Genomic DNA, 26,745 nt, shown 5'->3' on the forward strand with positions numbered 1-26,745 from the left:
ATGCACATGTAGCTCACCAGTGTGGTAGCTTGCCAGTGTCTCGCATCCTCGTAAAGGGTCATCATAATACGTCCCCCTTGAAGGCCTGACGTTCCCGTCGGCATCCTTCCAGCTTGGTTAGGCTCTGATACCATTTGTAACGACCCACTCCACCATATGGTATGATATTATCCGTTTTGAGTCTGAGCCCATAAGTTTTTACTCTTAGGCTTTACCCCAAAAGGTCTCATACCAATTGGAGTAACACACCTACATATAAGTACTTCACATTTCCTTTACCTTAGACAATGTAGGATTGTGCGCCCGTAACTCGCCAGTGTGGTAACTTGCCAGTGTCTCACACCCGCCCACAGGTAGGAATGGCAACGAGGGCGGGTTTGGGCTGGTGTACCCTCCCCTGCCCCCACAACCATTTAGAAACCCCGCCCCCGTCCTCTCCCAAAACCGAAAAAATGGGAGAACTTTCCACCCCATCTCCGTAACCACTTGACATTTTTACCTCCGCGGGTACTCACCCCGTCCCGTTTAAGATCCTAATTTATTTATTATTGAAATAAATTTGCTTTTTTTTTTTTTTTTTTCCCCTCATCTTAAATTCTTCACCATTGCAACTTTCCTTTTAATCAAATTCATTTATTACTTTAATATTGTTATATAGGGTACTTAATATATAGTAGAAATATATATACTAATGAAATAAGGGTACATAAGTGATTAGTCTATCTAAACAGGGCGGGGAGGTGCGGGACGATCTCCCCCTGCCCCCACACCAAACTCACCCGGGTTTTTATTACATCAAACCATCCCCTCCCAAATAAGCAAAATGGTACTCCAAAACTACAAAAAACGGGACGGGGTGGGGAGGGTAACCACGAGAGCAGGTCAAATTGTCATCCTTACCCACAAGGTCATCACACAAACGGAGCCTAAGTTAAATCTTCTCTAAGTTGTCCTAAATTGAATTCTCTACAGATTGACACGTGACATTTAAAAATCCTATATACGACTTGTGTTAAATCATGCAACTAATTTGAAGAAAGTTTGAAATATGCAGCCTTTTAATATAAGGAAAATTTACAAAAGTTTGAAAACTGCACCATTTTTTAAATAAAAAAAATTACCATACTTTAACAATGTTAACATCGTTCTCTCTCCCTTAGTTGACGTGGTTTAACACAAGTAGTAGGTGCCAATTTGTAGAGAATTCAATTTAAGATAACTTAGAGAAGATTTAACTTAGAGATCCAAATCCTTTAATTAATGTGTGAAAGAGAGATGTGAATGGTTTCATAATCCATACACAAAATGGTTAACTATATATATATATATATATATAAACAAAAGAAAGAAAAGAATTGAAAAGGGAAAGGAAATAATATATTCACATAATTTTTTTTCCTCCTGAATCCTTCCCTCTAACCAAATATCCACAAGTTTTAATTGAAGTAAAATTATAGATTTGAGTTTTAATTAATGTTCGAAAGAGAGATGAGAGCATCTCCCGTTGTCTGTAAAATTTTTTTTGCGTAAATCTGATATGTCAGAGTAGATTTACACAAAAAATTTGTACTAATTATTTTTTAACTCCAAAGGTTGTTTTATACCTTTTGTGTAAAAAACTATCTCCCAATAATAACCAACCACGTGTTATATCCAAAACCCTACATAACTTTTACAAACCTACTTTATTCAGTTACTTTTTGGAAATTAAACCTCAACGTCCAATCCTCCTCACTTAGGAAAAAAAAAATAATTTTCTCCTATATTTCACTTTCCCATCCCACCAATAACAAACCTTTCATGTCATCGCCACCAGAATTCTAACTTATAACAAATAATAAAATAAGATTCAAGTATGTAGAAACTACGTGATTAAAATATATATTTAATATTTGGCTAGTACATATTTATCTCATTAGAATATAATGTAAAAGGATTAAAAAATTTTTTTAAAAAAAACCCTATAATCTACAGTATGATTGCAGAAGATAAAATCAAACGAAAGTGATAAATCAAATTATGTTTATTAAAAATAAATAAATAAATAAAAGATGGTCGAGCAGTTCTTATCTTGCCGCTAGTTACATATTCTTCTCTATTGCACTCTAGAAAAGTGGAAAACAAAGAGCCTTAAAGGAATGAGAGAGAAGAAAGAGAACCGCGAATAGGAAATGGGAAGAGAGAAAAAATATGCTTACATGGCAATGTAAAAGTGCTGTGTAAAATATATAATCCTTTTACACATGGATGATATGGCAGTGTATCTTAACATAATGTTGGAGATGAAAAAAAATTTAAAATCATATGTGATGGTGTATATTTTACATAAAAGAGTTTTTTAACCCTGGAGATGCTCTTAAAATGGCTTCATAGTCCATACACGGTGGCATTGTTAACTATTTATATATATATAAACAAAGGAAAGGAAAGAATTGGAAAAAAGAAAAAAGGAAAGAAAATAATATATTCACATAATTTTTTTTTCCTTCTTTCTAAATCGTTCACATAATATTGATAGAGATAAGAAATAGATAAGAAATAATTTAAAAGAGTAAGTTAATCCTAAAAAGTTAAGTTCTAAAGTCTCAAAAAAAATAAAAATAAAATATTAATGATACATTTTACGATTGAGTTTTTAAACCAATAAAAAAAGCGATTATGGAGCGAAAGTCGCGCAAGCCACTACTTCGTGCTCTTTTATTAATATCAAATGAAAAATTGTTCCACAAGTGGGACTTGGAGAAAGTGGGTGCTCCTCCTTTTGTTTGAGAGAATAATTCTTCATAATGGACAAAATTATTATGTTGTAATGATAAAAGTGTACATTAAAATTTTACTACAGTAAACTTGCCACAATTTTAGAAACACACCAAAGGATTAAAACCAAAAATAAAAAATTGGAAGATATATATATATATATATATATATATATATATATATATATGCGCGCGTGTTTATATGTGTATGTGTCTATGTGAGAGACACCAAAGTACGCTGGCGCAGAAACACCCTACTACTCTCGAAATCTCGATTCACGAGCCATACGTTCACGAATGTCAAGGATTTTTCTTTTTTCCAATTTACCCCAACTTTTTCCAATCTATTACTGATTTTGTTTCCAATTTTTTTTTTGTTACTCCTCTCTTCTTCGCTTCACACAGACGCGCGCACACAGACATACACACAGAAAGAGAGAGAGAGAGTGCGAGGAGAGAGAAACTTAAAATTCCCATGGACTAAAGGATCGATGCCTCCTTCTTCGGCGTCGTTCAATTTCATAGAACCAAACCCATGTGAGCAAATCATACCCATATAACTATTTTTTAATTTCATATTCGATATGTATCTATATACGCTTGTTAAATGCATTGTATAAGAACTGTATTCTTATTCTATTTCATTGCTTCAAACACCACCAATTGATCTTCCTGATAATGGGTTTTGATTTTTGTGTACTAAGTTGTGTTGGGCGTCTGTGATTTGTTGCAAAGGCTAGGGTTCATCTTTCTAAGCACTGTATAATGTACTGGATGAATTTTATTATTATTATATTGTTAAATTATGATTTTTTTGTTGTACCTGAGACTAGGTTCAATGGGTGTGGATTGGGATCCATGTTGGATCTATTGTTTTTTGTCTTATTATTATTAATATTGTTGTTGCTATTGTTCGATTTAATAAAATTTTGCTGTTATACTGATCTTGGTTTTTGTGTGTGTATGTGTTTTTTTGCTATTTAATTTTTTGGGTTTCAGTTGGGAGGGAATTTAGCACATTGCGTATGGCTTATAAAGTTGGTTCCTTGAGTTGGGGTTTCATGGGTTGAACTCAAGGAATGATGGGTAGCTTAAGCGATGACGAAGAATATCAATTCTTTGATGCACACGACGACATTGCTACAGTGCATGAATGCCCGGAGTCCTCTGATTCTTCTTGTGAAAGTGATAATTCGGCGTCAAATAGTTTTGGGTATGACATGTGGACTGGGAGTCCCCAAAGTGTTCAAGAGCGCCGTAGTAATTTCTTAAATTGGATGGGACAGAATTCGGATTGGATTGGGGCGGTGAATTCAACAGAGATGGGTGGTGATCTGCTTAAAGGAGAGATTGATAGAATCACAAAGAGAAGTGGGTCCTTGTTGAGAACCCCGAGTTTTGAAGATGAGTTTTCTTCAAGCCGATCATCCGTGTCAAGTTGGTCCAAGGATGTTTTTGAGTTGTCAGAAGAATCGGGCTCAAATATGTGCAGAATTGGGAATTCGGATGGATTAGCAGGACGTGATGTAGATAAATTGGGGCAAGATTACAAGCAGCATAAACTTTCAGTAATGGGTTCTGAGCAATTGGTGCCTGCTGAAGAGTTTGACAACACTTCTGGATCATCTGCATCAGCTAAGCAGCTCACGCAGAGGGAAGCTGAGGTTGATTGCAATTCTTCTGGAATGATGAACAGAGGTAAGAACAGGTGGTTGAGTAGATTACGCTTCATGACATGCATAATGAATGGGCAAGGTAAAGCTAATAATTTGAGATTGAATGCCTCTGACCCAATTAGAGGGGCTAGGGTTCAAAGAGTTAGGGTTCACCACTACAGAAAGCGGTCCAAGGAACTCTCAGCTCTTTTTATGGGACAAGAGATCCAGGCCCACAAGGGTTCAATATTGACAATGAAATTTAGTCTTGATGGTCAGTACCTTGCTAGTGCTGGTGAAGATGGGATTGTGCGTGTGTGGCAAGTGGTGGAGGATGAGAGATCGAATGAAGTTGATATTCCAGATATTGATCCATCTTGCATATACTTTACTGTAAATCATCTCTCTGAACTGGCACCTGTCATTGTGGAGAAAGAGAAAATGGGTGTGCTGAAGAGCCTGAGGAAAAAAACGGACTCAGCTTGTGTTATCTTTCCCCCAAAAGTCTTCCGCATATTGGAGAAACCGTTGCATGAATTTCGTGGGCATAGTGGTGAGATCTTGGATCTCTCATGGTCGAAGAATAATGTAAGTGATAATTTGTAAATCAGTTGAATTTTTAAAAAATGTGGCAGATATATGATTTCATTATTTTGTTCTTGGTGCAGTATCTTCTGTCATCATCGGTTGATAAAACTGTTCGGTTGTGGCGAATGGGATATGACAATTGCCTTGAGGTTTTTTCACATAGTAATTATGGTGCGTCCCTGGCTATTTTTGTGTTCTTCTTAACATATATTTTATTTGTTAAATATTAGCAAAAATCTACACTGGGTCAGTAGGGGTAAGAATTGATTTTATCAATTATTTTATTCAGAATGACTAAACAGTTTTTCCTTTGTGTTGATGTGATTTAGTGACTTGCGTTCAGTTCAACCCTGTGGATGATAATCACTTCATCAGCGGTTCAATAGATGGGAAAGTTCGCATTTGGGCAATTACTGGTTGCCAAGTTATTGATTGGACTGACATAAGGGATATGGTCACTGCCGTCTGTTATCGCCCGGACGGGCAGGTTTGGTGATTGTCTTGTTCTCTCATCTTGTTGAAATGAGTATGTAGCTTTAGAAATCTAAGAGATTCTAATTGAATACTCTCTTTTATTTGTCATACAGGTTGGGATTGTTGGCTCTTTTACCGGCAATTGCCGTTTTTACAATTTATCAGGTAATCCCTCTGCATTAACTTGTAAACCAATTGCAGCTTTGACTTATTAGTTACTACCAATGCTTCTTAGGACATTGACAGAACTTTTGGCAATTTTTTTGTTCATTTCAAGTGTTTGGTTATCTTATGAAATTTGTTGGGTTATGTCCTGCACAAATGTGAGTGCTATGGAATGTAAACAATGCAGTCAAATTAGTTTTTCAGATTCGATTTGGAGTTGGTTTTTTGTGAATGAAAAATAACTCTGTTATTGTATGACGTGGAGTTCTCAAGATCAAATATTAAAGTATTGAGCATGTAATATATTTTCTGTACATGTTCAATTAATGAGATATTTTCATGTTCCTGGAGATCTTTTCATATTGTTGTTTGAACAAAACCTTCATTACCCACTGCATGTCTTGCCTACACACCTGGTGCAGGGGATAATTGGATGGATACAAACTTCACATTTGAGAAACATCACATTGCTCAAAGAGAAGCACATATAATTACCTTCTCTCGTGATCATAGGATTTTGTGAAAATGGAGTTACTTCAGTTGCCTTTTCCCTGAGCGCCTTCTATCTAAAATGAAATTAGAAGCTAGTTCTACTAAGAACTAATTTATTGACTTGCTATACAGAGTCTTAGGTTGATGTGGCCTTCTATCTAGCTACATTAAGATAAATTCTGAACCTCAAGGATTCCAAAAAAGACTTGTAATTGATCAACTGCTTTTTTTTTTTTTCTTTTCTGATTGGACCAGATAATCACTTCCAACTGGAATCTCAGATATGCTTACACAGTAAGAAGAAGTCACCATACAAAAGAATAACTGGCTTCCAGGTAGTCAATTTTCTCCCATTTGTGCTTGCCTTGTTGCTTTTTTATGTTACTATCTTGTTTCTATTTGATAAAGTGTGCAATTCTCCTAATGTCATGTTACTCTACTCCAGTTTTATCCACAAGACCCCAGTAAACTAATGATCACTTGTGCTGATTCACAAGTCAGGATTCTTCATGGAATTAATGTGATTGGCAAATATAGGGGTACGTGTTTATTCTTTTCTTTTGGATTCTTAATTCTTTGATGACTTGTTGATTACTATCTTAATCCATGTCTGTTTCCTACAATATGAGTTGTTGAAAGGCAGTTCTCTGCATTGGACGAGTAATGCATTGATAAATTGCATGCTCAAATATTACTATATTGCAGAGACTGTGTTGTGAAACCTAAATGGCTCGCTGAATATACATTTTTTACTGAAAAAAAATATATATATATTTCTCTTATTTATTTATGTTTATTGTTACTCTGTTCTTGACTGTGAACCTTTTTAAATCTTAGTGTTAAATCTAATTTATGTCCCTCTCTCTCTCTCTCTCTCTCTCTAGGCCTCCGTAATGCAGGAAATCAGATCTTTGCATCTTTTACCTCAGATGGGAAGCATATAATCTCAGCTTCTGAGGATTCTAATGTGTATATATGGAACTGCATGAGTCAGGAAGAGACTTCTCTGTCCAAACCAAAGAAAGTTAGGTCCTTCGAGCACTTCTCTGCAAATGCGTCAGTTGCAATACCTTGGTGTGGATTGGAATCTGGGAAATCAGAAAATGAAGGGAAATTTAGCATTTTGGATGAGGATTCTCCTAATATGTTGCCTGTCTGCTCACCCAGTCGGTTCTCTCTGAGTGAACAGTTCATCTTAGAGTCTTTTAATAAGGGGTCTGCAACTTGGCCTGAGGAAAAGCTTCCTACTCCTAGGACTGTGCAATCTTCATTGCATAAATCTCAATACAAGTTTCTGAAAGCTTGTCAGAGTACATCCAGTTCTCATGCATGGGGTCTGGTTATTGTTACTGGGGGCTGGGATGGACGGATTAGGTCATTCCACAATTATGGCTTACCAGTTCCTCTATGAACTCCTTGGGACTTGCATGTTTTTGGAGAATCGGAGATGGTACCTTTGGTTTGGCACTTTACTTTCATTAGTGCAAAATCATTATTGGATGTGCTGGTCCATGAAGACTTTGGCATCATCAAACCTGCGGGTTGGAGTTTATTAGTCCAGACTCCATAGGGCATTTGTGCAGTATTGATGATGCTTCTCGAATTTTTTGTCTTTCAATGGGCCCCTTCTCGAATTTTAGATGTGTATTATAATTGAATCAGGTCTTGACAGGTGGTGGTAGACCAAAAGTTATACTGTAATCTGGCTAGGAATCAACAAATGGCTGAGGTTGGTTTATCTGCATCGCGTCCCGGTTAATTCTGGGATTATTTGATTTGTTTATTGGAGAATTTTATGTCTGCCACCCCACCGAATAGAGGAGTCATATTAACTGATAAGAGAGGCCTATTTAGATGCGTATCTGCATAATAGAGGTGTCTGTGGGACCTTGTTGAACCTCTTCCATTTGTTCTTTATAATGGGACGATTGGAGAGCTGGTGGTTGGAATTTCTTGGGGAAAAAAATAGGGGAATTTTAGATTTTATAGTACGTCAGCCGGTCTTAATGATTGAATGGTTTGTCTGCCATTTGGTCGGTCGATCTGGTGGTGGGGTTTGTATCGATTGAGCATGTGGGAAGGTGCTGGGTGGGCCATTTTCTGCTGAACAGACTCATCGCCTCTGATCTGCTCTTGGTGGAATGTAGATGATCCATGTTTGGTTGCTGATCATGGTTCAGTGCTTTCTTTTTCCGCCCGACCGTTGTGGACACCGATTTGGTTTCGACGAACAACTGACTAACCTGGTAATCCTTTAGTTCACTAACAAATTAGATAGATGCCATCTTCACAATTTTTATTCCAATGTATCATTGAACAGAGTTGAGTTAGTAGGGTTTTTGATTTAAATAGAAATGGTTTATATTTAGCATTGCTTCAACTGTATGTATATATATAGGAATTTCCTAGTGTAGTTTTTCTTCTTTCTGTTGTATATATGCCTGCAGCAGAAAGGTCATTTAACAGAAAAAAAAAAAAAAAAAAAAAAAAAAAAAAAAAAAAGAAGGAAAAATAAGACAAAAGAAAAGGGTTGAACCTTGACACCGTTGTGGGTAATATTGTCCATTTGTTGTTGGTTTTGCTTCATCAGTTGTTTTAGTGCTGCTTTATCAAAATGATACTTTTTCCATCTTACTTTGTTTTCTTTTTTGATTGAATGATTACTAGAAAATGTCCCATTTCTGACTCCTCCCTACACAAGAGGAGGAGTTGGTCGTCATATATTCTCTCATACCTCCCAATTTAGATGAGGGCATAAAGGCAGGAGGACTCTTATGTCAAGTTTCCTGAAGAAGTATATAAAGACTTTGGAATATACTTTTTCTGGTGATAAAAATTGTCATTTCATTTAGAATTTAGTGATCAAGGGTTCATTCTAGATAGGGTCAAAATGGGTATGTGTAGTTATTCCTCAAGACAAAAAGAATAATAATAAAAAATAAAATAAATATGAGGTTATTCATTAGAAAAAAATGATACATCCTTCAAGAATGCTTGTGTTGTGTAAGTACCGCCCTTATTGGGATGGGTTTGGAATGATCCTAATCGAGCTAGGGGCGGATTTGGAAAAAGAGTTAAAACTTAAGTCACACAATCCTTTTTAACAGGTGTTGTTCTCACGTTTCGCGCGCGTTCTTACTCAAATTTTCATTATTTATTACTTAATTATGTCATTTTAACGTTCCCGCTCTTGAATTCACTCTCGTTCTCGTTCTCACTTTATGTGACTTAGGTTAAAACCCACAAAGTGTCAAACCCATCCCGATTAATAATTAATGAGTATATAAATAATTATTCTTTTTCCCTAGTTTAAATAATTATTCTTTTAGTAGCTATAATTTGTTTTTTTCTGTCTTATGATAATTTTAAATTTTAACAATATTTTTGTAATTAAGATTGTTAAATATTTAACTATACCTAAAAGAAAATTTGTAATATTTGTTTTAAATTTCTTTAGGTTTGATTTTTTTTTTAAGTATATATATCGGGGTGCCTTGAATTTGCCCCGGTTTCGATACGGAGCATTTCGAACCGAATTTGAGAAAAGATTTATATTAGTGGGATGGATTTGAGAAAGAGTGTTATATTTTGAAATCACTCATAAACATCTATGTGTGGGGGTATGAACCCTATAACATGACATTATACGATGAGATTCACAACTCCACTCACACATACACATAGATGTTCACGGGTGTCCTATACATATATACATTATACACACACATACATTGAATTTTATAACAAATATTTACGATGATTTTTTTTTTTTCTTGGGTAGTGCCGCATTGAAATATGTGCAAAATAGAATGATAAGAGTAGAGATTCTAGTTATATGTATTATTGTAGTATTGACGCTGAACATCATCTAGTGGAGTCGCAAAAATAAAAGATTGCGGAATAGTGGATGGAAAAAAGCGAAAAACTGAATTTAATGTTTAAACTAACTAAATTAGTCCTTAATCGCGTTATTGTAACTCATACAAATATTTTTTTAAAGCGTCGTTTTTGAAGAATCCATTAGTAAAACATATTTTATATATATATATATATATATATATATATATATATATATATTTGGTGCCTTGTGCGGAATTGCATTTGTGCATAAATAAGCCCAATTTCAAAAAATAATGTGATGTATATCTTTTTATGAAAGGAAATTAATGCTAAATCTACTTATCAAAAAAAAAAAAAAAAAAAATTAATGCTAAATCATAACACACAGTTACTAATTGTAATTTCCTATCATCCAAAATATAACCAAAAAAAAATAAGAAAAAATTTATTTTTGTCCATTATACCACAAGTTGTGAGAGCAACAATTTGAAAGAAAATTCAATACCCTTACGTTTTACTATATCCTATTAAATCAAAATTCTCTGCTCCCCTTGAAAATAGGAAATGAGAATTCTCCATTGGGTGGAGTACTATATTTTTTTTAAACTCTCTGAATTTCGTCAAAACTCAATAATAAATGGGAAATGAGAATTTTTCGTTGGATCCATTCCCCTCGATAATAAATAAGAAATGAGAATTCTTCCTCATTGGATGGGGTACTATATTTTTTATACTCTCTGGATTTCGTCAAAACTCTCCATTGCCCTCTATAATAAATTGGAAATGAGAATTCTTCATTGGATGGGGTATTGTATTTTTGGTACCCTTGGGTACCCAATACCTCTTGACGTTCTTGGATGGTAAGAAGTGGTAACATAGCCTCCTTGTCATCCTCTTTCTTCGGAGAAGATGAATTTTTATTATTAGTATGCCAAAAGATTAACAACTTAAAAAAAATGACGCAGAACAAGCCCCACAACGCAAAAAAATTAAAGCTAACACAAAACTTACATGATTGCGTTTTGGTTAATCAATGATTGACTCAAGGTTCGAAAACATATAATAATTTTTTGTAATCTCTTAGACTCCTATTTGCGTTTTAGTTTGTCTGATACGCGATGTATCAGTCGATATTCGAACCTTTTTCAAGTCTGATACGCGATATATCAGTCGATATTCGACCCTTTTTCAAGTCCGATACGCGACTCGTATCGGACAATTTACACTGACTTTGTCCGAATCCGTTACACCTCGATCGCGACCGATACTACGAACCATGGTACAATGAGATTTTTATACATCATTCAACTTTGGTCACTAATATCTGGTTTTCTCGGATATAGTCCACAAATAAGGTAATGAATAGATTCCTCACACCATAAAACCTTGTCTTCTTTATACTACCACTACACACACACACACTTTTCTGTTGATTATTGTCCCCTGGATAAGAATAGAAATATATAGACATCACTCGACTTTACCCAAATTATCTTAGGTTTAGTACCATTCTAGTTCACCACATCAAATCTGAACATGGTGAGCTATTATATGGTTGTGGTAAGGTCTCAAACAGCATTAGCTTGCTCCCAGTTAGTCACTATGACCACATACAGTGACAATTGAACAGAGGATACTTTCTAAGTAAAACACAAACACACACACACACACACACACGCACACACACACACACACAAGAAACATAGAAAACATCAGTTCGAGTTTCACTACCATGTCAGTATGCCACTTTATCAAACAATTCAAGCAGACAATATTCAGATATATACCAAAAAACATTCAAAGTCCAGAGGTTATACACCCCTTCCAAACAACATATTTGGCCACCAACTTTTTATCCTTTAGCATTCTTTGATTGCGAAGAAGACACAGAACCAAACTGAAACCTTTGGGAACCTATAGAGATTGAAAATCTTATAGATATTATAGGCCTCCAAGGTCTCTCTCTGTCCATTCACCATTGAATTTCAAGCAAACAAACTGATTGCAGAGCATAAATGTAAGCAGGAGCCGGAGGGGGGTTTGGTGTTAAAGCAGGAAAACTAGTATAGCAAGTCAATTATAAAAAAAGGCAATCCGAAATTACGAATCCATTTTTAAGAAAAAAATATTAGAAGTCAAACTTCCTTGGCCATCTTCCGAAGCACGTCAGAAATTCTGAATCCATTTTTAAGATAAGATATCAGAAATTCGCAGATACGAAGAAATGGAACTTCCATTCATGCACCGTGAAATGAGAAATTTATAACTCAAATTTAGGCATCAACCCGAAGCACAACGGTATATAATAGGCAACTGCCTGAATATAGCACACTAGTTAAGTCCTCAACTCCGTTACCTCATTCATGCAGGAAAATTGCTACATTGCAAAACATAAGACAATAACAAATCATCAAAGTAAAATTTACAGTATTCCCCAGTTTCCCTTTGTACATTCTTCCTTGTAGAACTGCCGACAATTCAAGAAACAACATACATACCTTTCTGAGACTAGATATGGAGAAGGATACCCTTTCTATAGGAGTTGCATCCAAGAAGTAAGACTAGATAAAAACTGCAAGGCACTCTCCTCATTCAAGCAGCTTTAATTAGCCTCACACGCGCGTCTACTTTCCCGCATCACTTCAAGGTCCATCTTCTTGGGCTGAATTATTATTGACCGGAGAAAGAAAAAGGAAGGAGGTGTAAATCCAATGCATGAAAATATAGGAAAATCAACAATTAAGGTTGCTGAACATACATGCTTGTCCACACGCATAAACACACAAACTTACTGCTTAAAATAAATCCCTGAAGCAAGCTCTGGGCTCTCTCAGCCTGCTCTGGAGTACCCGATATTTGAATGATGTTCTCTGTTACTTCTGGTCTATCTTCAATCAGTTTGACATTAGCTCCTGACAACTGTTTGCATGGTGAAGCAGAAGTAAAACACATAAATTAAGTCTCAGCCGAGCATGGCAAAACTGAGTAGTGAAATACTGCAGGAGTCCAAAACTCACCTCACTGATCTGAGCAAGCTTGTTCTTTGATTTTGTTATGAGCTTGGGGACTGCTTGCTGTGGTATGATCACTTCCAGTATACTCCTAGTGACAAGCGGCACAGGGAATCTAGCAGAAAATTGAAGACAGATAGTAAATTCGGTAACATGATTAATGAAAGTCCCCAATATGGTATAATGAAAGAAAGGCTTATTACCTGTTCAACGTACTCGGCACCTCTTCACGACGCTCACCTTCAGTCTGCTTAACTGTTTCACTGCCAGATCCTCCAGAGTCCTACAAAATGAGGGGTCACATTGTTAAATTCCAATCGTCTGAAACCGCAAAATATGGCATCTATCTGGATGGAGCCCATTAAGGCAATCCATGGGGCAGGAGCCAAGTAGCCGAGTCAGCAATGCTTCCACAAACCAAGCAACTAGATGTCTCGTGAAAATTTTAAAGGTTTGACAGGCTGAGTTTCCCAATTTCCCAGCATGCAAAAAAGGAGAAAAGAAAGCAAGTACATTTCATAGCAGGTGCCTAATAAAGAAAGAATAACCTAGTTCTGGGTAATATAAAACACATCATTAGAGAGAAAAAAGTTTAATGGAAGAAGAAGAAGTTCCCAGTATACATACCCTTGCGGGCTGTGCTGCTCCAAGAGTAGGCACATTTTGAAAAGTTGCAGCAGGAAGGTCACTTCCAGCATAACCTTCGCGAACAGGAGTCACGATATTGGCAGAAACTGCCTCCAGCGCTAATGCACTTCCCACAGGACTGGGTGCAGATATAGGTGGAGGCATATCTTTTTGAAAGAACTCTCGATATAGGTAACTACGTAGTCTTGATGTCACTTCAAGAAGAGCCTCTCGGGCAGCTTTTATCTCCCCTACGATCTGTAGACGATATGAAGTCATGGTTTAGAACTCTAGAACTATAAATTATTCTACCCAATACACCTTTTTTGGTGATTTGTAGAAGGTGCAGTTTTTTAAGACCATCTTTTGTGAAATCATCCCAGTCAATAGACATTTGAAACATTGGAGATGCACTAATCTGCAACACATGGAGGACATGCATATCATACAAACTAGGAAAGAAACATCAGTTATATAACCTTTCAAACATAATCAGTTAGATAATTCATAAAAGGAGATATTTAACATCAAGAGTTGGTATAAATAAACAGACAAGCATTCATTGCTCAGAAATTGTCACCTCCTATATTTTGAAAATTACAGCATGTGTCATATATCATAAATTTCAGGATTTTTTCATAACGATCCACCCTTTGCATATGCATCATGCGTAATACTTTTGATCCACTAAACTAGTACCTTGAAAGTTGAACATAGAATTCACTGCATAAAAAAGTCAGGGTATTTTTACACTTTTTTTTCCCCTTTCCATAAATGGTCTTTTTACACATTTGGTGGGTATATAGTAACAAACCTGTACAATCTCATCTGTCTCTGAAACAAATACAGGGAGTTCTTCCCTAGGCAGGATCTGTATGTTTGCACCAGTTAATTTCTTCATCTCAGATAATGATCCATCTCTTCCCTCCAAACATCCAATCTCACCAGATGGAACAAGTAAGCGAGTGGTAATAATATTTTCCTTTTCCGGAGCAAGATCAACAATTCGAGTTTGGATATGCAACAAAGCTTCTTGAGCTGGAAATAGCTCATCGTCAGGACCCTAAGAACATATAGAAACCAGACAATCTGTTGGAACCTTTTGAATGGTGAGGAGACAGGATTTAAGGAAAGATATTAACAGTGTCATAGCTTGTAATATTACCATTCTAATGATAAGATGTTCAGACATATTTGAAAAGCTACAATGAACATAAGAACTCAAAAGGCTTGAAGAAAAAAGTAAAGGCCATCTTATTTACTTGAAAAAAAAAAAAAAGAGAGAGTCAAGGCCAACTTTACTTTCATAAAACAATACAACCAGAGAACAAAGAAGCCTCCACAAGTAAAATAAATAGTAATAGCATTACTTCATAAAAGATTGAGACATTGGGTACCTCCTCGGATGAAATGATAATTATCTGCTCATCTGACCCAGCCACTGGATCAGTAACCTTAACATCCACACCAATTTCATTTTGAAGCAATTCTATAATCCCATCAGACTCTCCAAAAACACAGTCCACCTTGTCAATTGGGCAAAGTATTCGAAAAACAAGGTCCTCAAAAGAATACAGCTGTGCATTGTCAGCCACAGCAGCAGACCCATATTCCATCGTATAGCCAGATGGCCGTGAGGCATAGTTATTGCTTCTGGCACCGGCCATGCTGTCAGATAATCGGGATTCAAAAGGAGCCCCATCCATGGATGTTCTGCGTGGTGTATTGTTCATGTGAGGGATATAATCATCATCAGAAGGAAAGAACCGCTCAGGTGAATGTAGTCGACCATGAAAATGAGTACGATCACGATGCTGGCTCTCCCTCAGTCGTGAGGAAATGATTGCTACAGCATTCTTCACATTATTTGCATCACCTAGAACCTGTAAGGGAGACAACCTTACCATATCATAAAACATTTTTTCATTAACAAATGCATAAGCAAAGCTACATTTCTTTATAAGGAAAGCTACACTTACAGATTCCTAACAGAAGAAATGTTATCCATAACAAAAAAAACAAAAGCTACATACCTACACCACAAATTCGTTTCTTAATTTCAAGTGTTGGCAGATGGCACGTCTGTGAGGAATTACTATACACAAAGTTTGAACATGCAAAACACTTGGACTAAAAATAAAATTGAGAGAGCATAGGCAGTGTGATGCTACTGAATTTCTGCAATGATAAAGCCTATAAAATCACATTAAAAATAACATTTCCCCCATCTGAAGGATAAAGAATTTTTTTTTTCAACAAGTGGGACAGCTAGAAGTTAGCAAAACCAATCTCAAGCTCTTAAAGTGCAACAGGACTCTGCAAGTACAAACCTAGATGTTACTCCACCTATTTGATTTGAAATGGCATATTCATTTGTTACAGTTCCTAATTCTTCTACCTTTGTCCGATCAAGGAATGCTAGCCCAAACAGTTCCCAAATTTGAATTCGTTTGTAAAAAAAGAAAGATCATAGTAGATGCAGCAAAGAGTTCAACAACTACCAAGGAGATGAAAAAGATTCTTGGGGGTCTTTGACGATAAGCAGCTGCCTTTCTTTTTTATGCCAAAGCATCTTCATTCCATATAACAAATCATGCCTAAGGGAATTTTGTTGCAGCTTCCAAAGCCAGTCTTTTAAACATATACGTCCTCAATGTTGAGGCCTAAATCAAAACCATTTTTATTCTTAGTTCTCCAACCATGTAGCATGGGAACTTCTTAAGAAGAGCCATGTCCATGACGGACATGTCACACCTTGGACACTTTTTCTTCCTTCTCTCTACCAGTCTTGAAACCTTGACCTAGGGCATGAGAGTTAAGACCCAAAGCCACCAAAACAAAGGTAGACTGGCACACCTTGGACACTCAACGTAATGTGTTGAAAAGCGGCTGAACATGTCCAAAATATTTTAGTGAAATCCATATTGAGACATGAAAAGAGGTCAAGCATGAGCATCTCAGTAACATAAAATAGAAATGAAAATATAGGTAAAAACAAAACTATGTAACATGAGAGTAGTTATTACTGGTAAATATACTATAGTTACTATTGTAATGTTTCCTGAGCTTCATCTTCCAAGTTATGCAATTTTGATAAGTCATCAATTGTTAATATAGATTTATAGATAAACTAATCAAAGTTACTTATCAAAAAAATAGATAAACTAATCAAAGTTAAGTACTTTTCACAAATAATATAGGTGTATAACAGTATAGGAATTTACATTCATATTCTTGTGTCATATCCTTGTTCATATACCATTTTTCAAAGATTTGTCACTTCAGCATATTCATGCAATGATGTGTCCATGTCCACATATGCACCATACACTTCTCCAGCAATGGAGTTATTCATTTAGCCAAAAACCTATTTCAACTAGACTCAGATACGTGTGTCGGTTGCAGTATGTGTTCGAGTGTCAAATGTATCAAATCTCCAAATAGAAAGATATGGAGAGACTGTAAAATATTCATATTTAAAATAAAATATAAATAAATAAATAAATAAAAACTATTTAATAGAGTAAAATAACATTTTTATGTAACCTAGTGTTCCAGAAATACGCAGTAAACTCGTTTTGAAGCAATAATCTATTATAATTGAATTATCCAATATGCTTTTTAGGTACATGTCCAACCAAATGTGTCACACACATATCCCATAACCTTATCTGAATCATGTGTCCTACACGGGTTTTTCATATGCTTTTGAAGAGTACGTGGGTGAAGAGAATTTTGGAAATTTTTTACCACTCGATAAATCTTCCATAGTGTGAGTGGGTGATGATTTAGGGTTAGGGGGAAAGCAAATAGGAAAATGAAGCCACTAACTTAACAAGAGAACCACCTGAGCCAGAGGTCAAGAAAGAGAAGACACGTGTTAATCTCATTTAAAGCTAAAATTAATTGTAAAGTGATGGATATCGTGTGATAATTAAGATCAAAGCATAAAACTTCATGAAATGAAAAACATACTTTGAATTGTCAAACTTATTTCAGCAATCAATCAAATCCTACAACACGTGAAATAAAAGACCACATCTGTCACTTCCCTCAGCGGTATCCTCATACGTCAATGAAAAGGAAAACATGTCAGTCCTCTTATCAATTCAAGATTTCAGCAATTAGCTGTTTTTCTGAACGTGAACTGGGAAAAGTGGGCCAAACTAGCCAGTTTGACCATTACTCTTGCGCAAAATTTCCCTCTTCTATTACGTAACTCTCCTTTAAACTTTACTGCTACCAAGCACTTGATGGATACAGTAGGACCAAACCAAGTGAGAATACAACAGTCCATTAACCTCTACTTCAGATAAGAAATAAGCATGCTGATGTTATCCACATTGACTAATACAATCACCAAATGTAGTTAGGTACTTGAGGTCAAGACAGGTGCCTAACTAAAAGAACTTGCGGTCAATGACAACAAAGACTGTGTCTCCCATATCCCCTTGTTCATACTTGCAAGACTGATGATGAAAGAAGAATACCTAAACGAATCAAGAATGCTATGGAAAGGCATACTAGGTATTGGTTACATTCAAAAGAAGAAGTTTTGGGTTTTGGCTTACTCAAGCAGAGAGCCAAGAGCTATATTTATATACAAGAATAGGGGACAAAGAAAGGAAACCAAATCAGAGAAAAACAAGAAATATGCCAAAATCTACGTGATCCCATGATTATGGGGATCTTATCTACGTGATCCCATGATTACAGAGCTCTTATCTAGGTGATCCCATGATAATAGGGATCTTACATAAAACATCAAACATCTAATAAAAGGCTGAAAACAACTAATAAAAAAAATAATAATAATACCACAGATATTTCTACACATTCCATGGGATTAAAAAGAGAAAAGACTGGAGACAAGACCTAATCTTTGACATACTTTGCACAAAGTGGCAGCTCTCATACTAAATGTAACATCCCTCACCCTACCCAGACACAATATTGTCCGCTTTTGGCTCCCATGTAGAACTGCAGAGTAAGCACGCTTAACCTTGGAGTTCTGATGGGTTCACGACCATCACGGCTTTAAAACGCGTTGTGTCATAGAAGGGTATTGAACCTTACATATAGCACGTCACCTTCCCCAGGTGATGTGAGGATCATGACACCCTGTAACCTGCTAGTTTGGTAGCTCATCCAGTGTCTCGCAACCACTCACATCACACCCACCCACAAAGGTAGTCACACTAAAACTCGTGTCCTTAATGTTGTTAGTCCGAGTTTTTACCATTGCACAAAGAAATGACCCCTAAATACAACATAAAACATCTTAAGTACTCAATGTATATAAAGAAGATGTTACCATGATTACGTTTTGATTTAACATTAGAAAAATTGTTGCAGACCACAATGCCAAATCAAATATAGAAAGGAACTCTAGAACAACACTTTTACTAGAGCCACCAAAAACAAAAAAGGACAGCTCCAAAGAAATTCCTAAATATAATTGGGAGTAAAATGATTACGAAGCATTTTGCCAAGGAAATATATGAATGCTATTAGATATCAAATTAAACTTTTCATTACCATGTGTTACTATATAACATGGACAATTGAGAAATGCATCTTTATCATAGGCAACATTCCTCCAACACTCTTTGCCCTTAAAGAAATGTTGTACATGCCCTGTACGTGTCCATTTTTCCAAAGGAAGTTGCTAAACTTAGCTGTCATAGTGAACCATGTAGTGGCACTTCTTATATATGAAAAAATATAAGGGCAAAGATAAAAGAATAGTTATTGAGAAACAAATTATGCATGATGTTCATTGGGGGACATTATGCATGAAAAAATGATGCCTACAATTTTTGTTGAGCTTCATATTCCATGTTATGAAACTGTTAATATAGATAATGTAGAAAAAGTAATCAAGATTATGTATTTGTTCCATATAATAATGCATATGCGGACATCATATACGTGCCGCATGGTCCTTGCCATGTCAGTGTCCTACTTTATCAAGATTTTCCTTGTTATGTTCTAACCCGATTTCAATTAAAAATTTCTCAAAGCTGAAAATGTGCCTCTTTCGCCTTTCATCTGCCTTTGTGATGTTGATATAACTGTTAATGCTATAGCCCGCATGTATTAATCAGTAAGTACTGCAAAACTCAGCTGCAAATTATCAAAATAAAACAATGTGATATCTCATAATGAATTCATTGCACAACTTTGAAGCTATTTTAGTAGTCCAAGATCAAACTTCTGCAATGAGCTTCAATCAAACCAATGCATGCCCAATATGCCCCAGAGCTGGATAATTTCACTAGCAATTCAAATGAAACTTAAAGCTCAAATTTTAAAAACGCAATTAAAGACTTCCAGGATGAAATGTTCAAAACCTGCACAATTTCCTCCGACATTGCAACACACCTAGGCAGACTGTGATCTCTAGGAAGAACCCTAATCTGTGTCTTAGTCTCAAATCTCATTTGCTCAATTATTTTCCCCCCTTTCCCTAGCAAACACCCCACATGCATCCTTGACACCACAAGCCTCGTCACGACCCGGTTTCCTCCACCCCGTGGCCCGTAATCGTCATCATCATCACCAGCTCCATACCCAAGATTATATCCACCAGCATCTCCCTCAAGTATCCTCTCATGTATCAGAAACAGGGCCTCCTGCGCCGGCGAGAAGGACGGCATTCGCCCCTCGGGGTCCCGCCTCCGCGTGTCCGATATCTCTATGATTCTCTCCTCATCTCCAGGTACCAACTCATGCACATTGATCCAAGCCCCAGTGTGTTGCCTAATAGCCCTAATTATGCTTCCAGACTTCCCAATCACACCACCGGCCTTAATGTCATGGCACAGAATCCGGTAACTCGTAGTGACCATAAGCGAGGGATCCTGGACCTTACGACCTCCGCCGCCGCCGCCGCCGCCTCCGGCGGCGGAACGGCGGTGGTGGTTGTTGGCAGTGTAGTGATGGCTGCCGTGACTGTTGTAGCGTTGTTTGTTCCTGGGTAGGGTTTCGGAATCGTAGTCTTGGTCGTAGTAGTACCTCTTAGATCTTGATCTGTCCATCTCAGTGTTCAAATCAGGGATTTTTCCGGTCTCAGATTTGTTCTACAGATTCAGATTAGACGCACCAATGTACTGAAATCTGGGTACTAGTTTCTCCAGAGTTGAGTTAGGGTTTCTTTGGTAGTGGTTCTGATGTTGTGATGTAGTTCTGAGTTTTTCTTTGTGCCGACTGTGTCTCGAGAAAAACCTAAAGAGAAAAGTTCAAAGTTCAAACCCTAGAGATGAAGAAAAGTGAGCTCAGCAGTGTCATAGGTAGAGAGAGAGCTCTTGTAATGTGTACCACTTCAGTGTATATGTATGTATGATTACTGTACTATTTTATCTCTCTAGAAACTCACTCTCTCTCTCTTCCTCTATGAGCAACTGCTGCTGTGTCTTTATAATGGCCATCTTTGGAGAGGTCACGTGGCCAAGTTGGTGGACACACCGAACCAAAGGCCAATGATGACTCGGGGAATTATGAATACACGTAGTACGACGTCGTGTGTGGTGGTTCGAGTGAAGACCGGGGTTTGTAAAATGACGAAAATGTCCAATTGCCGATTCATTGGTTCACAGGAAGACCCGGAAACAGGAAAAGAAAAAGAAAAAAAGTGAGCGTTCCGTTTGGTCCCTTGCGTGTGAGTTGGGGCATGCTACTAATGGAACACCGAAATTCGCTTATTATTATTAAATGTTAAATAATATTCAATATTTCAATACTTTGGTCCACTAAGGTAGGTGGTATGTCAGCGTAGGTGCAAATGAATGGTGTTCAATATTGTAAATCTCCGGATACTATTAAGTGATTTAGTTGATAGGATATTATACATTGATTTAGTTGATATTCGATATGGTGTTTAACTCTCTAAATAAGTATGAGTATTATTTTTCTCTAGTTTATTAAGATTCGTATAATAAATTTGTATGCATAGTGAATATATATATATATTCATGAATTTAGATTTGTGTTAAGAAGAACACGAGTTTAAGTCAAATTTAAATAAAAATTTGATAACGAGATTGACTATTTTCATTAAATTAGTTGAATCGAGTCAAACTTAAGCTTTTCAAAATAAAGCATTTCGAACTCGTTACGATTTTAAGTCGAGTATGAATTGAACCTCTGAAGCTTGGCACGGTTTTTTTGTCTTTCTATACTAATATGATCTTGCTGGTAAGAAGTTGGAGTTTCAAAATAGAAGAAAATTTGTTTTTGTGTATGCTTAGTTGTTGTTTTTGTGTATAACTTGAGATCGACCAAACAAGGTTGGGTCTTTTTCATATTCATTCATGCCCGCCATCATCGTGTAATGGAATGAGATTGGTGGATTTTATTGAAAGAATGATATTTATGTCCTTCTCATTAGTGAGAATTTGCACCATTCTCACTAATAAGGATCTGCATTATTTTCACTAGTGATGTGAACTAATAATAAATTACTACCTCTGTAATTTAGTTGTGATTTGATAAATGTGTATTTACTCACCATAATAAATCACCATTTCTGTGATGACATGTCTCACTAATGAGGATGGTATAGATCATTAATATTTTAGTGATACTATAGGGATTTTTTACACTAGTAAAGTAATATATTTATTTTCAAATATTTACTTTATCTATGTTAAATAACATATGTAATATGTTGAAAAGTCAACAATACTAACATAAGAGACATTACATTAAATTTTAATCCAAATTTCTCTTTCTTTTATTATAAATCAGGTTTTGAAATTCGAGACGTTGTAGCTAGTTACAATAGGAAATTCTGGCTCGATTTAATGGGATAGAAAAAAATATGGAAGAGACTAAAAAGTAAAACAAAAAACAAAAACCCACAGATGGAACAAGTTCTTATCAGTCCTGTAGCAATTATATATTAAAATGTGGAAGCTATATAAATCTAACACAATCTCAATTTACTGTATAACTATCTCATGTAATTTTTTTTATAATAATTTATCAAATTATGTTCTGATAATCATCTAAAAAATTTACCAAAAGATTTGAAAGCGAGATAAGAAAATGAAGAAAAAAAAAAAAAGAAATCATCAGATATTTTGTGATCTCCTTTAATAATTAAATTATTTTCAATCACTAATTAAATATCTGTTTAAATTATTCATCTATGGTCAACAAGAAGATAAAAATATTAACCATACCCAATTTTTTCATCCAAGTGTCATTTTTTTCTTTTTGATTTTTGAAAATAAATTATCATTAATTGAAGGATGAATTGCAAAAAACCCCCATTTACTACTACCTCCGTTTCATATTAATAGTCTATTATCTCATTTTGTGCTGGCTCATTTTAGTTATCACATTTCAAAAATCAATGCGCTATTTTTTATTACATTCCCAACTTATCCCTAAAAGATTAAACTAATTAAAATTTCAAAATAAGTGGACCCTATTAAAAATAAATTTTCCATACTACTTTTGAAACCCATTTTTTCTTAGAACTTTTATACACCATATTCTTCTTTCACATTACACGGTTCCAATACACTTTTCTTGTGTATATAAAAACACAAATAATTCTACAAAAGTTCCAACAGTGAACAACATAACCTTTTTCTGCTTAAAAAAGAGATCCCTACAAAAACCCATTTTTTATCCCCCACAAAAACTAGTACACAAACAATAAATTATCAAAGAAAACACTCATATGGCTTACAAAAACGAGGATTATTGTTAGATAAAGAAGAGTGTTTTCAACCAAATGGAACAAATGTTTCTTTTTACAGCGTAACGCCATTTTTTACAGCTTTTTGTATGCATAACTCGAAATTCTTTACACTATGACAATCAGTAGTATTATTAGTGCATCATTCCTTCATATGTATGAAAATAAAAATAAGCACTACAAAAGTCCCAACATTGCACAATATTTTCTCCTCCTTTACGTAAGCCAGCCAAAACTTTCTTCTTAAAAATACAAATCATTTTCAAACAGAAGAAACAGAGATTCTTTTTACACTCTTAACACCATTCTTTACAAATTTTTTTGTATGTACATGCTCAAACTTCTTACACAAATTATTGGGAATATTACTAGTACATCATTCCTTTACGTAACGCCTTCATAAAAAGGTAAGAGACAAAACAGAGCACCCATTTTCATTTACACTCTAACACCATTCTTTACCATTTTTCTGTATATACATACCAAATTTCTTACACAAAAACTGTTGGGAATATTACTAGTACATCATTTCTTTACGTAATCCCTTCATAAAAAGGTAAGAGAGCAAAATAGAGCACCCATTTTTATTTACACTCTAACACCATTCTTTACAATTTTTTGTATGTACATACACAAACTTCTTACACAAAAACTGTTGGGAATATTACTAGTACATCATTCCTTTACGTAACCCCTTCATAAAAAGGTAAGAGAGTAAAACAGAACACCCATTTTCATTTTTTTACCTCCACAAAAACCTGTCCACAAACAATAAATTATGAACTGAGGCTAAAAAAACATAAAAACAATAGAATATGAACGGGAAACTCACATGACTTACAAAATATTTGTATGTGGAATCAGAGACTTCCTTCACACCATTCTTCATACCTTCTAGGTATAAAACCAAAGTAAGTTTACAAAAGTCCTAAGGTTGCACAATACATTCTTCCATACTTAAAACCAAAGTCTTCTTCTTCTTAAAAAGAAAAACAAGGCACCCATCTTCATTTATTACACTACAAAAACTTGTAAAAAATAAAAAATAAATTTATATATATTGCATGCTATACTCACATTACAACTCCAAACAACAAAATACTGTATCAAGAGAAAAAAACTTACATTGCTGTCACAAAAGGATGATCAATGTCTTAGGTGACTTAGAGCATTTTCAACCACATCACGTTCACAGTAAAGTTGAGCAGGAAGATTACCATGATTCCTCAATTGATTTTTTTTTTCATATATGGCAATTTGTAGTTGTTTTCCCCAGACACCTTCATTGTTTCAATCATGCAGCCCTGCAACGTTAAAAAAGCATTATCAAGAGTTTCCGTCGATAATTCATTGAAAGATTTTTTCACTGCATCCACCAACTCATCAATGGTAATGGGAGCTCGTTGGTATTGAAGCAATTGGATTACTCTAAAGGATCCATGATCAAGAACATTCAAATCTAGACTATTAGGAGGTTGGAATGTTAACCGTATATCAAACCCCATCTTTAGTCGTAGCTTCTAGGAATTATGCATCCAATGGATCAATGTGTGGTTTTGCATTATCTTGTTGAATATAAATGGTTTCCATCGTACCCCCACAAGGCCATTTAGCTCGAATTGCTGGTAGAACTTTCTAAATTAAATACGATCGAATTATATCTTTAGTTATCGACAAAATTGATTTTGTCTCTAATGTACCAGCCATGCGATTCTTGCTACTTCGTTTAGCAGGAACTTTGTAGATAAGTGGATAAATTCCAATCTTTCCAGAGAAAACTTCATGGCCAGAAGTATCAACTCGTGGCCTAGCAACTACGGCAATAAACATAACTTTTATAATGAACCTTTTACTTTTGCAGGTACATACGAGTTCATTTTCTTCAGCAAGAAGATAATATTTCTCAGACTCTTTAGACATATAGAACCATTTTTCATCAATGTGAACATAATTAAGCATATTGCAGAAAGTTGGCCTGTCAAAAAGACTGCACTGTTCAAGGATTGACAAACAAAACAACAACCTTGTTTTCTTATTCTTTTCAGTTAAATATGGCTTCAATACATTTGAATGTGGTCTAATAAAGCCATCTTTATTTCTTTTATGTAATGTAGATTTAGTAACTTGCATAGGAAATGATAAAGATAGAATGTTTATACCTTGTCGGAGAGGAATTTCTGATACCTTATTGAGATCAACTTGCACCCGTTTGCGACCAACTCTGTTCTGCTTCTTGCTGGAAACATCAATTGCTAACCCATTTGAAAGATTTTCCACAACCTGATGCCAAATTTGACTAATAGTTCTGGCACAAACAGAAAACATGTTGGTTATGGCGAGTATGGTATGCCGTTTCAATTTTCCATTTTCATTTTGCATCAATAGAATTTCAGCAATTACCTGACGTTCTTGGTTCGTTAGTTCCTTTTTAATTTCGGTCAAACAAAATTGTACCTGAGAACAAATAAAGTTAAAGAAAGAAAACGTAGGTGTTAAAAGACAAATTTTTTTATAAAGATAAGAATGAGAAAGATAAAGAGTTAAAGAAGGAGATGAACTCACCTAGTGTAGTAGCAGGAAATTTTACAAAGATAAGAATGAGAAAGATAAAGAGTTAAGAAGGAGATGAACTCGCCTGGTATAATAGCACAAGGACTGTGCAGATTTTGGCTAAGTGACAAAACGTGTATTGGTAAAGAGGAGAGAGTTTGTTTTGAGTTGGAGTTTGTTCTGAGTTGGAGTTTATTATATTTAGGTAAAAGGAACTTTTAAAATTTTTAAATATAACTTTTTGTTCAAATTGGTGCTAAATTTTTATAAATGCGCTAAATGAAAAAACAAATTTTTAGGGAAGTACAAATTTGAAAATGCATCTTTTGATAAAGTATGATAAAAATTGTTGCCTTAAAACCTGTGAAATGTGGAATTGGACTATTATAATAGGACAGAGGGAGTATTACCCAGTTGCGAAAAACCCCCTTTATGAGTATTTTTGACAAAAAAATCTCCCTCAACTATGAGTTGTACAACGGAAGATAACTTGCATATAAAGTTTTGTATTTAAAAAAAACAGATCTGTGTCTTTCTAACTTTACTTCTTTTAGCAATTAATCAATTAATCTCATGCAAGATAAAATAAAGTAAAGTAATAAATTTAGAGATGACACCAGAATTTTTAACGAGGAAATCCCAATTGGTAAAATAGACCAATTGTTTGCGTGAGAAAAATCTCGTGAACTGTGCAATTCAAAGTAAACCAATCCACTATGTTTGAAACAAAGTACAATGGACTTTGACTTAGGCTCACACCCTATCGTTCTACCAAACATAAATCGTTGACAATCCTCTGGCTTTGCGACGTCCCGTCTAACAGCTTTTGACCTCCCTCAAGCTTACTCTTGATCTTTGTAAAAGAATTGATGGTAGAT

The 26,745-nt window shown here is 35.4% G+C and overlaps 2 protein-coding genes across 2 annotated transcripts; one reads left to right on the top strand and one right to left on the bottom strand.

Moving 5' to 3' along the window:
* The first annotated feature begins 2,965 nt into the window (after positions 1 to 2,965).
* Positions 2,966 to 8,641, top strand: LOC132271584 (WD repeat-containing protein YMR102C). The gene is made up of 8 exons (XM_059773017.1): positions 2,966 to 3,293; positions 3,756 to 4,999; positions 5,080 to 5,170; positions 5,329 to 5,486; positions 5,587 to 5,638; positions 6,386 to 6,465; positions 6,576 to 6,669; positions 7,015 to 8,641. The coding sequence occupies exons 2-8, from the start codon at positions 3,836 to 3,838 to the stop codon at positions 7,539 to 7,541; spliced, it is 2,166 nt and encodes a 721-aa protein (XP_059629000.1). The 5' UTR covers positions 2,966 to 3,293; positions 3,756 to 3,835; the 3' UTR covers positions 7,542 to 8,641.
* A 3,569-nt stretch (positions 8,642 to 12,210) lies between these two features.
* Positions 12,211 to 21,005, bottom strand: LOC132271585 (RNA-binding KH domain-containing protein RCF3). The gene is made up of 8 exons (XM_059773018.1): positions 19,962 to 21,005; positions 15,006 to 15,491; positions 14,423 to 14,671; positions 13,609 to 13,866; positions 13,185 to 13,264; positions 12,988 to 13,096; positions 12,763 to 12,889; positions 12,211 to 12,632 (listed from the first exon to the last, which is right to left on the bottom strand). The coding sequence occupies exons 1-8, from the start codon at positions 20,646 to 20,648 to the stop codon at positions 12,613 to 12,615; spliced, it is 2,016 nt and encodes a 671-aa protein (XP_059629001.1). The 5' UTR covers positions 20,649 to 21,005; the 3' UTR covers positions 12,211 to 12,612.
* Positions 21,006 to 26,745: the final 5,740 nt, after the last annotated feature.

This window comes from Cornus florida, unplaced genomic scaffold (assembly GCF_030987335.1).
Source record: "Cornus florida cultivar Cherokee Brave unplaced genomic scaffold, ASM3098733v1 CherokeeBrave_3.0.0_Hap2_Chr08, whole genome shotgun sequence".
Lineage (NCBI taxonomy): Eukaryota > Viridiplantae > Streptophyta > Magnoliopsida > Cornales > Cornaceae > Cornus > Cornus florida.